At 47.1% G+C, this 13,396-nt stretch overlaps 1 protein-coding gene across 1 annotated transcript in view; it reads right to left on the bottom strand.

Annotated features, from left to right (window-relative positions):
- The window catches only part of LOC144481846 (sodium channel protein type 8 subunit alpha-like), a 639,525-nt gene that overhangs the window by 552,511 nt on the left and 73,618 nt on the right, over positions 1–13,396 (bottom strand). Inside the window, exons 4-5 of the mRNA XM_078200997.1 lie at positions 7,392–7,520; positions 906–997 (exon numbers count right to left, since the gene is read on the bottom strand). Of these exons, the coding sequence (XP_078057123.1) occupies positions 906–997; positions 7,392–7,520 (221 nt within the window). The remainder of the gene's footprint in view (positions 1–905; positions 998–7,391; positions 7,521–13,396) is intronic.

The raw sequence follows: 13,396 nt of genomic DNA, 5'->3' as shown, positions 1-13,396 counted from the left end.
GCCACCGTGCTGTCCCAGCATTTTGACCCGCCATAATCCAGCGGTGGGATCTTCCTGTCCGCCGTTGTCATTGGGGTTCCCCGTTGAATACACCCCTCACCATACTTGAAAAAGGATTTACTGGCACTGGAGGGGGTGCAGAGGAGATTCACTAGGTTGATTCCAGAGTTGAGAGGGTTGGCTTATGAGTAGAGACTGAGTAGACTGGGGGCTATACTCATTGGAATTCAGAAGGGAATCTAATAGAAACATGTAAGATTATGAAGGGAATAGATAAGATAGAAGCAGGGAGGTTGTTTCCACTGGCGGGTGAAACCAGAACTAGGGGACATAGCCTCAAAATAAGGGGGAGCAGATTTAGGACTGAGTTGAGAAGGAACTTCTTCACACAAAGGGTTGTGAATCTGTGGAATTCCCTGCCCAGTGAAGCAGTTGAGGCTACCTCATTGAATGTTTTTAAGGCAAGGATGGATAGATTTTTGAACAGTAAAGGAATTAAGGGTGAGTGGGCGGGTAAGTGGAGCTGAGTCCACAAAAAGATCAGCCATGATCTTATTGAATGGCGGAGCAGGCTCGAGGGGCCAGATGGCCTACTCCTGCTCCTAGTTCTTTTCTCAGTCTTAAGCCCGAAATCAAATCACATTCTGACGAAAAGATGCATTGGTGCTTTTTGTTATTTCCCCCACCCTCCGGCTAATTAGTCATATCTCGAGCGTAACCAAAGGAAGAGATCGAATTGAAAAAATAAAGAAATTGGTCAAAAGGTGGACATTTTAACACAATGCAGAGTGAAGCGAGTGAGCTGATGGGGTTATCATGCGAGGTACAAGGTGTGGAGATTTTTCTGTGCGTGTGAGTGTCCCAGACGGGATAAAGCCAGCCTTTGTGTTTAATCGGGCTCTCACCTGGAATGACTGAGATAGTTTTCAATGCTCTCAGCACTCTGAACGTTCTCAACGCTGAAACATTGCCAAGGTCCACAAATTCTGTCACATATCTGCAAGGAGGGAGGTCACACACAACACAATGACAAGACACAAAACAACTAGAGGTACACGGGACCTAGTCAACACCTAACACCGATCACAGGTCCTTACCTGGAATTACAGAAATAGTTTTCAAAGCTCTCAATACTCTGAAAGTGCGAAGAGCTGAAACATTGCCTAGGTTTACAAATTCTGTTACATACCTGCAGAATTAAATCACAGTTATTTGTGGGTATATTGTAACCCTTTGAGGACTGTGGCAACATTTTGCACCAAAGCAACATTTGTCAAATTTTTAAAAATATATATATATCGATGTATATTTAAAATTGTGTATTTCATTACCTGCATGCTTTGTTTGGCGAATTGATTGGCCAATGATAGAACAGACTAAAATCCATCATTTGTTTTGTTTTTTTTAAAAAAAAATGACAACCTGTAAATGGAGGTAATCTCCTTCCGTATCTCTCAAGGAAAATTTCAATCCTTTTTCCACAAGGAAACAGTTTTGAACCCTTATCTCCCCCCCCCCCCCCCACCCGCCTCACAGTGATTGTTTGCCTTCTATTCCACAACCGAATGGAATTAAATTCCTCCCGCGGCAACACCATTGCCGTCCACAAACGTCTCAGAGCTGGATACCGTCAGCCATGTTCTCGCTGTCGCGGTGACAGGTTTTTGCCGACAGTGCTCCTCAGCACGTCCGAACCTGGGTGAAGATCATTGGTGTTCACCTTTCGAAGTGCGTAACTGTTGTCTTCCTTTCTCCCCAAACGAGAAAACGTCCACGTTCTGGAGCGCTAACTTAAGTCCGTGTATCTTCCTTGTTCTTCATTTTTTTTGATTCCGTCCGGCAATTTCCGTGTGCCTTTCGGTCCTGCGCGCGGTGTGAAATTGCCAGCGGCAATAGCGACAGACCAAGAATGCCACATCAGATAATATGACAACAGTACGTTCTGGCCAATAGTGAACAAAACTGGATATGCGATCTCACCAAAAGTTATCCCGACAACACCAATCGCTGGCGAATAATATGACAATGATATCAACACATAACAACTTCTGATTCATCATCCTCAATAATATTTGCTCGATTACAGAAACAGGTTGGCTATTTTTAACGCAGACGTGTATTAACACTGAATTTCACCATCTGAGACTGCATTTATTTATAACTTTGGTTGTCCAATCTCTTTCTCCGCCAAAAACACTTTGCGCCCCCGCATTTTGGAGTGCTATCCACAAACATACGCACCCTGACAATCCACCCACCAAATGAATCAAAGCTAAGCCGACAAAGGTGACCCCCCCGGAAGACCCCAATGGTCACTGCTTGCGAACAATCGTGATAACTATCATCTGCTTTCAGATGCCAACATGTTACTTGGCCCATTCTGTGGGGTTTTCCAGTCAAGGTAGATGGCATTTTACCCTTAGCTGCACGTTTGAGATGTTCCTCACCCAAGTCCGGTAAATTCATTCGGCCCCCATCCTTGCCAATTTCACAGCTCTGCACCACAGATTCACCATCACCCTCCGGCCTACATTAGCCAAAATTTTCCAGCCATTCCCAATGGCATGATTTTCTGCCATCCCTGCCGTGTGTTTCCCAGTGTCAGCGGCACGGTGGCACAGTGGTTGGCACCTCTGCCTTGCAGCGTCAGGGACAAGGGTTCGATTCCAGCCCTGGTCAAAACCAATAAACTGGGTGGCACGGTGGCACAGTGGTTGGCACTGCTGCCTCACAGCGCCAAGGACCCGGGTTCAATTCCAAGCTTGGCCCACTGTCTGTGTGGAATCTGCACATTCTCCCCCGTGTCTGCGTGGGTTTCCTCCGGGTGCTCCGGTTTCCTCCCACAGTCTGAAAGACATGCTGGTTAGGGTGCATTGGCCATGCTAAATTCTCCCTCAGTGTGCCCGAACAGGAGTGTGGCGACTAGGGGATTTTCCCAGTAACTTCATTGCAGTGTGAATGTAAGCCGACTCATGACTAATAAGTAAAAGCTTTCAACTTTAAACTCCAATTCCTGGTCAAAACCAATAAACTAGGCAGTATGGTGGCACAGTGGTTAGCACCGTTGCCTCACAGTGCCAGGGACCCGGGTTCGATTCCCGACTTGGGTCACTGCCTGTGCGGAGTCACAAAGTCAGAGAGTCATAGAGGTTTACAGCATGGAAACAGGCCCTTCGGCCCAACTTGTCCATGCCCTCCCTTTTTTTTTTAAACACCTAAGCTAATCCCAATTGCCCACGTTTGGCCCATATCCCTCTATACCCATCTTACCCATGTAACGGTCTAAATGTTTTTTAAAAGACAAAATTGTACCCGCCTCTACTACCACCTCTGGCAGCTCGTTCCAGACACTCACCACCCTCTGTGTGAAAATATTGCCCCTCTGGACACTTTTGTATCTCTCCCCTCTCACCTTAAACCTATGCCCTCTAGTTTTAGACTCCCCTAACTTTGGGAAAAGATATTGACTATCTAGCTGATCTGAGCCCCTCATTATTTTATAGACCTCTATAAGATCACCTCTCAGCCTCCTACGCTCCAGAGAAAAAAGTCCCAGTCTATCCAACCTCTCCTTATAACTCAAACCATCAAGTCCTGGTAGCATCCTAGTAAATCTTTTCTGCACTCTTTCTAGTTTAATAATATCCTTTCTATAATAGGGTGACCAGAACTGTACACAGTATTCCAAGTGTGGCCTTACCAATGTCTTGTACAACTTCAACAAGATGTCCCAACTCCTGTAGTCAATGTTCTGACCAATGAAACCAAGCATGCTGAATGCCTTCTTCACCACCCTGTCCACCTGTGACTCCACTTTCAAGGAGCTATGAACATGTACCCCTAGATCTCTTTGTTCTGTAACTCTCCCCAACGCTCTACCATTAACTGAGTAAGTCCTGCCCTGGTTCAATCTACCAAAATGCATCACCTCGCATTTGTCTAAATTAAACTCCATCTGCCATTCGTCAGCCCACTGGCCCAATTGATCAAGATCCCGTTGCAATCGGAGATAACCTTCTTCACTGTCCACTATGCCACCAATCTTGGTGTCATCTGCAAACTTACTAACCATGCCCCCTATATTCTCATCCAAATCATTAATATAACTGACAAATAACAGTGGATTCAGCACTGATCCCTGAGGCACACCGCTGGTCACAGGCCTCCAGTTTGAAAAACAACCCTCGACAACCACCCTCTGGCTTCTGTCAAGAAGCCAATTTTGTGTCCATTTCGATACCTCACCCTGGATACCGTGAGATTTAACGTTATGCAACAACCTACCATGCGGTACCTTGTCAAAGGCCTTGCTAAAATCCATGTAAACAACACCAACTGCGCTGCCCTCATCTACCTTCTTGGTTACCCCTTCAAAAAACTCAATCAAATTTGTGAGACATGGTTTTCCACTCACAAAGCCATGCTGACTGTTCCTAGTCAGTCCTTGCATCTCTAAATGCCTGTAGATCCTGTCTCCCAGAATACCTTCCAACAACTTAGGAGTCTGCACGTTCTCCCTGTGTCTGCGTGGGTTTCCTCCGGATGCTCCGGTTTCATCCCACACGCTAAAGATGTGTAGGTTAGGTGGATTGGCCATGCTAAATTGCCCCTTAGTGTCCAAAGATGTGCAGGTTAGGTGTATTTGCCATGCTAAATTGCCCCTTAGTGTCCAACCATGTGCAGGTTAGGTGGATTGGCCATGCTAAATTGCCCCTTAGTGTCCAAAGATGTGGAGGTTCGGTGGATTGGCAATGCTAAATTGCCCCTTAGTGTCCAAAGATGTGCAGGTTAGGTGGATTGGCCATGCTAAATTGACCCGAGTGTTATGGGGATTAGCATGGTAAATATGTGGGGTTATGGGGATAGGACTCGGGTGGGGTTGTGGTCGGTGCAGACTCAATGGGCCGAATGGTCTCCTTCTGCATTGTAAGGATTCTATGAGCATGTCTTTTAAAAGGCTACGGAGTAAAGTGTCTGCTAGTTATATTTTAAATGTTGCTTTCCAAATTTCAACTACCAAGGGAGGATATCAAAATCAGCGGCAGGCCAAAGCAATCGAAGCTTCCAGACTGAAGCCATTGTGACTCCCATGCCAAGCGATCAGGGGCCAGATTGTATTCATTCTTTGCTTTCCTTACAGGCTCCAACACTGCTTCTCCCCGACTCCAATTCTTCCCTTCTGACACTCCCCCTTCCGAACACTTAACCGAACGCCAGGCGTTGTTCCTTCGAGTGCTCCACGACCCAAAAATCCCTGGCTACAGCCTGCTGACCTATTGGTGCTTCTTACTGGGTTCGGGCAAGAAACTCAAGGGTCCAGGGGTTGAACTCAGTGCCGCCGTGTCCAATCATTCTTAGAAGCCATGTCCACTGCTGCCAACGTAGCTTGTTCTTCCGTTGGATGTTGGATTCGATCCTTTTCAATGCTCTGTTTTTGGATCGAAACAAACGCCAAAATATCCTTGACAAATAACATTTCTAATGACTCCCAATCCTTGGAGATGGAACCGTTTTGCCCCCTTCATCCCCCATCCAAACGTTACCACCTTTTTCCATTCAGGAATGTTGTCCTTGTACATCACCGTCCCCTGATTTCTACTTCTGTAGGCCTGCTATCCAGTGCCAACCCGGTATGCAACATCTATTGGCAAGACTCTTCAGTGATGCAATCCTCTTCTTCAGGAAGTTTCCCTTGGGCATTGAGAGTCAGTCCGGGGTCAACCACTAGAAAGCCCTCGAGTGAGACAAACCAGCGTTCTACCAGATGCAGCGGAAATCAGACACAGATTTGATTTGATTTATCATTGCCACAGGCACCGTGATGCAGTGAAAAGTATTGGGCGGGTTTCTGCAGCCTCCCAGGCCACGTGTTTCCCGTCGGCGGGAGGTGGGCGCGTTGTTTGCTGGCGGCGGGATTCTCCAGTCCCGCCGCTGTCGATGGGAATTCCCTTTGACGTAACCCCCCACCCCTGCAGGCCGGTGGGAAAACCCCGTGGGTGGGAGTGCCCTGCAGGCGGGACCACAGAATCCCACCTGTGTGAACAGCTGGAGAATTTGTTACACAGACAAAGCATACTGTTCATAGAGTACATAAGGGAGAATGAAAGGAGAGGGTGCAGAATGTAGTGTTACAGTCATAGCTAGGGTGTAGAGAAAGATCAACTTAATGCGAGGTAGGTCCATTCAAAAGTCTGACAGCAGCAAGGAAGAAGCTGGTTTTGAGTCGGTTGGTACGTGATCTCAAACTTTTGTATCTTTTTCCCGACGGAAGAAGGTGGAAGAGAGAATGTCCGGGGTGTGTGGGGGTCCTTGATTATGCTGGCTGCTTTTCCAAGGCAGCGGGAAGTGTAGACAGAGTCAGTGGATGGTTTGCGTGATGGATTGGGCTACATTCACGACCTTTTGTAGTTCCTTGGGGTCTTGGGCAGAGCAGGAGCCAGACCAAGCTGTGACACAACCAGAAAGAATGCTTTCTATGGTGCATCTGTAAAAGTTGGTGAGAGGCATAGCAGACATGCTGAAATTCCTCAGCCTCCTGAGAAAGATGGTGGGCTTTCTTAGATAGAAGTGGTCCTGCCTATTCTCGTGTTACTTACTCCATGATAAATGCTGCTTACGTTCCAAATTAATTTGTGTTCCGTCTTTGTGTAACAGATACCATCATTGTGGACAAAGGACACGTTAAAGGGTGCCGCATGGTGCAATATTCCAGTTCAGCACTCAAAGGGTTAGCAACTCTTTCAACTTAAAACACCGCTTACACAATTATCTGTTCAACGAGAGCCGTCGGAACGAGACTCGCCAGCGATCCGTCCTCTGCTCGCAAGGCGTTCAAGCAGTCCGAATTACGGGGGATTCGGGTGGACGAATCTGCTGACTCCGCGTCAGGTAAACGCGACGCAAAGCGCAAACCAATGACGTCAACTCACGGGATCTGCAAGACCACAATGCTGCCAGTACCGCCGCCAGGATCGCGCAACACCTGTCAAATAATTTGGATGAAAGATTGCAACCTTCGCATCGCTCCGGCTGTCTCTGGGTCCAGTTTCGTTCAATAGACATCCTGGTCGGTACAATTCGATCGGTATGACATCGAAAGAAGGGCAGTCGACTTTCAAGTCTTGCAGGTACCGTAGCCAACTTTGTACCGGTCAACTCCTCCACTGGAGGCATCGCAAACTTTTCCATTGCAAATTGAAACATTAAAAAGTCTCCGAATATTACCGAAAGCGGTCAGCATTTTAAACATTTTGAATAAATAAATATTTTCTTTGACTGTTAAATAAAAGAATAATGTTTCATGTGGATTGAAGCATCAAATTTTACCGATTTAACTGAGTCATTTAACGATCAACTTTTCTGAATCGCAAGCGAGTTTGGAAGTTACTTACGCCATCATTATTACACTGAAATCCAACCAATTCCATGGATCTCGGAGAAAGGTAAAGCTATCTATGCAGAATCCTCTTGCAATCATTTTCACAAGAGATTCAAATGTATAAATGCCGGTAAATGTGTACCTGTGGGTAAAGAAACAAAAGCACGATTATTCACAGAGGGTGGTAAGTGTGTGGGACAGACATGCCCAGCGAGATGGCAGACACAAAGGGAAAGGGACAAAACTTTTCTTCTTCAAGCATGAACATGAGCAATAAGGGTCCATCGTAAAAAGTGTGACAACCTCAACGAGGCCCATGAGGCTCTTTGAGTATGAGCTCCCTGATTGAGGGAATGATTGGCTGTCCAGTCAGGGAGTCTGACCTGTGTACATATTGAGGAGTGTCAGAGTTACTGACACTTCAGATTCTGACTCTGTACCTGAAGCACTCTTAGGAGTGGAATTGAGTTTGTAAATAAATGGGAATCTGGTGAAGGAACTCCATTTTGAAATCCATTTGGGAAAACATAAAATGAAAACTGGGCATGAGATTATGCAATGGGCACTTTCTAAAATACTGCTCTTAACTTCTGGAGATCTTTAGCAGGGTAGAATCAAACCAAGGTCAAGTGGCTTGAGGAGGCTCGCTGAATACGCTATGGAAGTTAAGGCCATTTCCCAATGAGTGAAGGTTGAACATTTTCAATCACCACCCGACATCATGAATCATGATCTTTACTGGTAGGAATCATTCCCTATCCGGCTCTTGCCAGGAACTGTAGCGTCCTAAGGAGGTTAAACCACATGCTTCTCTATATCCTTCTCAATATCAGGGCGGTACAGTGGTTGGCACTGCTGCCTCACAGCGCCAGGGACCCGGGTTCAATTCCGGCCTCAGGTCACTGTCTGTGTGGAGCTTACACGTTCTCCCCGTGTCCATGTGGGTTTCCTCTGGGTGCTCCGGTTTCCTCCCACACTCCAAAAATGTGTAGGTTAGGTGGATTGGCCATGCTAAATTGCCCCTTAGTGTCCAAAGATGCGTAGGTTAGGTAGATTGGCCATGGTAAATTGCCCCTTAGAGTCCAAAGATGTGTAGGTTCAGTGGATTGGACATGGTAAATTGCCCCTGAGTGTCCAAAGATGTGTAGGTTAGGTGGATTGGCCATGGTAAATTGCCCCTTAGAGTCCAAAGATGTGTAGGTTCGGTGGATTGGACATGCTAAATTGCCCCTTAGTGTCCAAAGATGTGTAGGTTAGGTGCTTTGGCCATGCTAAATTGCCCCTTAGGGTCCAAAGATGTGTAGGTTCGGTGGATTGGACATGCTAAATTGCCCCCTAGTGTCCAAAGATGTGTAGGTTAGGTGGATTGGCCATGCTAAATTGCCCCCTAGTGTCCAAAGATGTGTAGGTTAGGTGGATTGGCCATGCTAAATTGCCCCCTAGTGTCCAAAGATGTGTAGGTTAGGTGGATTGGCCATGCTAAATTGCCCCTTAGTGTCCATTTATCAATGATTTGGAGGAAAAGTAGATAGTCTGATTGGTAAATTTGCAGGTCATACAAAAATTGGGGGAGTGGTGGATAGTGAGGAGGATTGTCAGAGGATACAGCAGGATATAAATCAGCTGGAGACCTGGGCCAGATGATGGCAGGTGGAATTTAACTCAGACAAATGTGAAGTGCTGCGATTTGGAAGGTCTACTGCAGAAGGGAAGTATATAATAAATGGTAGAGTCCTTAGAAATATTAGCATACAGAGGGATTTAGGTGTGCAGATCCACAGTTCCCTGAAGGTGGCAACTCAGGTGGACAAGGTGGTCAGGAAGGTTGGTGATTGAGGTTGAAACACTCAACTCATTTCAGATCTGCATCGGAATTCAACTTGGGCAGTGAATTCCCACCACCCTCAGAATGAAAAAGCTTTTCCTCTTGCCCCCTCTAATCCTTTTGCCAATCAGCTTAAATCTATGCCCTTAATAATTGACTCCTCGGCTAGATAGAAACAAGTCTTTTCTGTCGACTGTGTCTCATCCCCTCATCATTGTGAACGCCCCTTCTCCTCCTCTGTCCAAAGGAAACCAACCCCAGCCTATCCAACCTCTCCTCTCAGCTGCAGGTTTCCAGCCCTGGCTGCATTCTTGTGGATCTCCTCGGCACTCTCTCTCCAGAACAATTAACGTAAAGGGGTGACCAGAACTGTGACCTGCAGGGTGCTGGAAGGTGGGATTAGAATGGCTTGGAAACAAAATGGAGAACACTGGAAAATACTCAGCAAGTCTGACAGCACCTGTGGAAATCCCACATGAGGTCAACGGACCTTTGCATCGCGCCCCCCGCCCCCGCTACATTTCCCATGGTGGGCGGGATTGGAAAATTCCTCCCCCCCCACCGTTGGTTCTATTTTCTCTCCACAGATGCTGTCAGACCTGCTGAGATTTTCCAGCGCTTTCTGTTTTTGTTTCAGATTCCAGCAACCGCAGTCATGTTGCCTTTGTCTTAGAATGCGTTGGCGCATCTTTTCAGCTGGCGCGGGCACGGTGGGCCTCTTTGTGCGCCAAAACCTTTCTAATGTTCTGTGCCACTTGGCTGACCCTTGATTCGGCCCAGTAGTGGGTGGCACTTGCACCTCAAGTCATCAGATAAGTTGCGTCGACCATTCTGAAGCGGAACACCAAAGAGTGATGGTTTTTGGGGCGTTATGGTCAGCACGGGCTTGGAGGGCCAAAGGGCCTGTTCCTGTGTTGTACTTTTCTTTGTTCCTTGTTCTTGAACAGTGTTGAATAACCTGACTTCTGGTGGGGGAGGGGTGAGGGGGGGAACCAAGCTAAGTAACACGGCTAATCATACAAGGATAATTCATGTCATATTCTGCCGACATGGAAGGGTCCCTGCAAAGCTCAAATCATTGCGGCCATAACGGATGATGACATTACTCGGGTTCCAACACAGATGCCTACTTACTGCGTTTGCAAATCTTTCACAGTGCATGAACCACCAGCAAAACATCAGATTAGTGAGCGACCTGGGTTCAACTCCACACAGTCTGAGAGAAGTGTAGGTTAGGTGGATTGGCCATGCTAAGTTGCCCCTTAGTGTCCAAAAATGTGTAGGCTAGGTGGATTGGCCATGCTAAATTGCCCCTTAGTGTCCAAAGATGTGTAGGTTAGGTGGATTGGCCATGCTAAGTTGCCCCTTAGTGTCCAAAGATGTGTAGGCTAGGTGGATTGGCCATGCTAAATTGCCTCTTAGTGTCCAAAGATGTGCCAATTAGGTGGATTGGCCATGCTAAATTGTCCCTTTGTGTCCAAAGATGTGCCAGTTGGGTGGATTGGCCATGCTAAATTGTCCCTTTGTGTCCAAAGATGTGCCAGTTGGGTGGATTGGCCATGGTAAATTGCCCTTTAGTGTCCAGGGATATGTAAATTAGGTGGATTGGCCATGTTAAATTGCCCCTTAGTGTCCAAAGGTGTGCGGGTTAGGTGGATTGGCCATGCCAAAGTGCCCCTCAATGTCCAAAGATATGTAGGCTGGGTGGATTGGCCATGATAAATTGCCCTTTAGTATTCAAAGATGTGCAGGTTAGGATGGATTGGCCATGCTAAATTGTCCCTTAGTGTCCAAAGATGTGCAGGTTAGGTGCATTGGCCATGCTAAATTGCCCCTTAGTGTCAGGAGGGATGAGCAGGGTAAATAGGTGGGGTTATGGGGATAGGGCCTCGGTGGGATTGTTGTCGGTGCAGGCACGATGGGCCGAATGGCCTCTTTCTGTACTGTGGGGATTCTATGAACAGTATTTTAGAAAACCCAGTTCACAGATCATGCTTCAATCGAGTCTTTTGAACTCTATTAAAAATGATAATCTGCAATAACACATGGGAGCAAACACCCAGATTCAAAATAGGTCTTGTGTGTTTTTCAGGATGAATTTTGCGGGGAGGGGGCTTATTTTACACTATTGAGTAAGTCAATTCACTCTCCCATTCTTCATGGTTTGTGGGAATGACTTCAATCGTAATTATCCTTCACACGAGGCCATTGTACCATTCATAACCATTGTACCATTCATAACTCTGATATTTGCCATTTATTCTGAACAGTGCATGCAGACAAGATCAGAACTCGGGAGAATTCATGCAATTCCTTTTTATACAACAGTGGGGAAATATTAGCAAGAGATTCTCACTCCAATGTCCGCCATCTTCATTCTTATGGCAGTTCCAATGACTTGGCCCTTGCCACACCACCCGAAATTTAATTTGCAGTGGAATGATTACTTTCCAAATGGACCTGATGGGTCGAGATCTCGTGACAATGTTGTATTTTCCACCTTCACTTGGAGCTCAACACTCACCCCGAATTCTCTGACAAGGGCAGAAGAAGCAACAGGATTTTGTGTCTCATTCCAATTCTCTTCCCGCACCCAGTGGTTGCTCTCAGGCAGACTTACAGCTGTGGCCAGTTAATTCCCAGAACAGGTTGCTTGTCTGTCGTTAGGGGCTTATAGCTTGAGGGGGCGGCACTCCACATCAAGCTGGGCTGACCAGGAGTCTCTCCCACTCTTACCGCCAGCCATTGGCATGTTTGGAAGGATTTACAGGTTGACACTCAATTGGGTGGCGCGGTGGCACAGTGGTTAACACTGCTACGTCGCAGCGCCAAGGACCCAGGTTCGATTCCCGACTTGAGTCACTGTCTGTGTGGAGTCTGCACGTTCTCCCAGTGTCTGCGAGGGTTTCCTCCGGGTGCTCCGGTTTCCTCCCACACTCCAAAGATGTGCGGGTTAGGTGGATTCGCCATGCTAAATTGCCCCTTAGTGTCAGGGGGACTAGCTCGGGTAAATACATGGGGTTATGGGAATAGGGGCTGGGTGGGATTGTGGTTGGTGCAGTCTCGATGGGCCGAATGGCCTCCTTCTGCACTGCAGGATTTTATGATTCTGTTTTGCCACGTTACGATTCCTTGGCCGTCAGGTCCTGGGATGGGACTCGAACTCAGAGCTTCTGGCTCAGAGGCAGGGATGCTAACCCCACTGCGCCACAAGACCTCATGTGTTGCGGCGGTCCAACAATCCCAGCTCAGGCCGGGATTGTCCGGTCTTGTACACCCTGCCACCACTGCCAGTGGAAAAACAGAATCAGCCGAATCTCTGTTCACATCAGCGGGACTGGAGAACCCCGGCCTCTGTCCCTGACTTCAAGATGACACTTCTAGCCTGAGGTCAGCCAGTTTGCATGACCTGGAAGGAGTTTGTTGGACTTGACCTTCTGCACTTCTGACAATCCCCAATTTATTGTTTTTTGTTTTTTTTAAAAAATGACATTATCTCCACATCTGTTGTATGAACAGAAGACACAAGGCAGAACTAGTGGATCATCAGTTTTGTTGCACTTCATAGAATCATAGAATCTACGGTGCAGAAGGAGGCCATTCGGCCCATCGAGTCTGCACCGACCACAATCCCACCCAGGTCCTATTCCCGTAACCTCACATATTTACCTTTCTAATCCCCCTGACACTAGGGTCAATTTAGCATGGCCAATCCACCTACCCTCCACATCTTTGGATACTAAGGGGCAATTTAGCATGGACAATCCACCTAACCTCCACATCTTTGGATACTAAGGGGCAATTTAGCATGGCCAATCCACCTAACCTGTACATCTTTGGACACTAAGGGGCAATTTAGCACGGCCAATCTACCTAATCTACACATCTTTGGACACTAAGGGGCAATTTAGCATGGCCAATCCACCTAACCTCCACATCTTTGGATACTAAGGGGCAATTTAGCATGGCCAATCCACCTAACCTGTCCATCTTTGGACACTAAGGGGCAATTTAGCACGGCCAATCTACCTAATCTACACATCTTTGGACACTAAGGGGCAATTTAGCATGGCCAATCCACCTAACCTACACATCTTTGGACACTAAGGGGCAATTTAGCACGGCCAATCTACCTAATCTACACATCTTTGGACACTAAGGGGCAATTTAGCATGGCCAATCCACCTGACCTG

The sequence above is a fragment of the Mustelus asterias genome, chromosome X (genome assembly GCF_964213995.1).
Source record: "Mustelus asterias chromosome X, sMusAst1.hap1.1, whole genome shotgun sequence".
In the NCBI taxonomy this organism is placed as follows: domain Eukaryota; kingdom Metazoa; phylum Chordata; class Chondrichthyes; order Carcharhiniformes; family Triakidae; genus Mustelus; species Mustelus asterias.
Note: the sequence above shows the minus strand (reverse complement) of the source record. Positions and strands in the feature narration are given on the sequence as shown.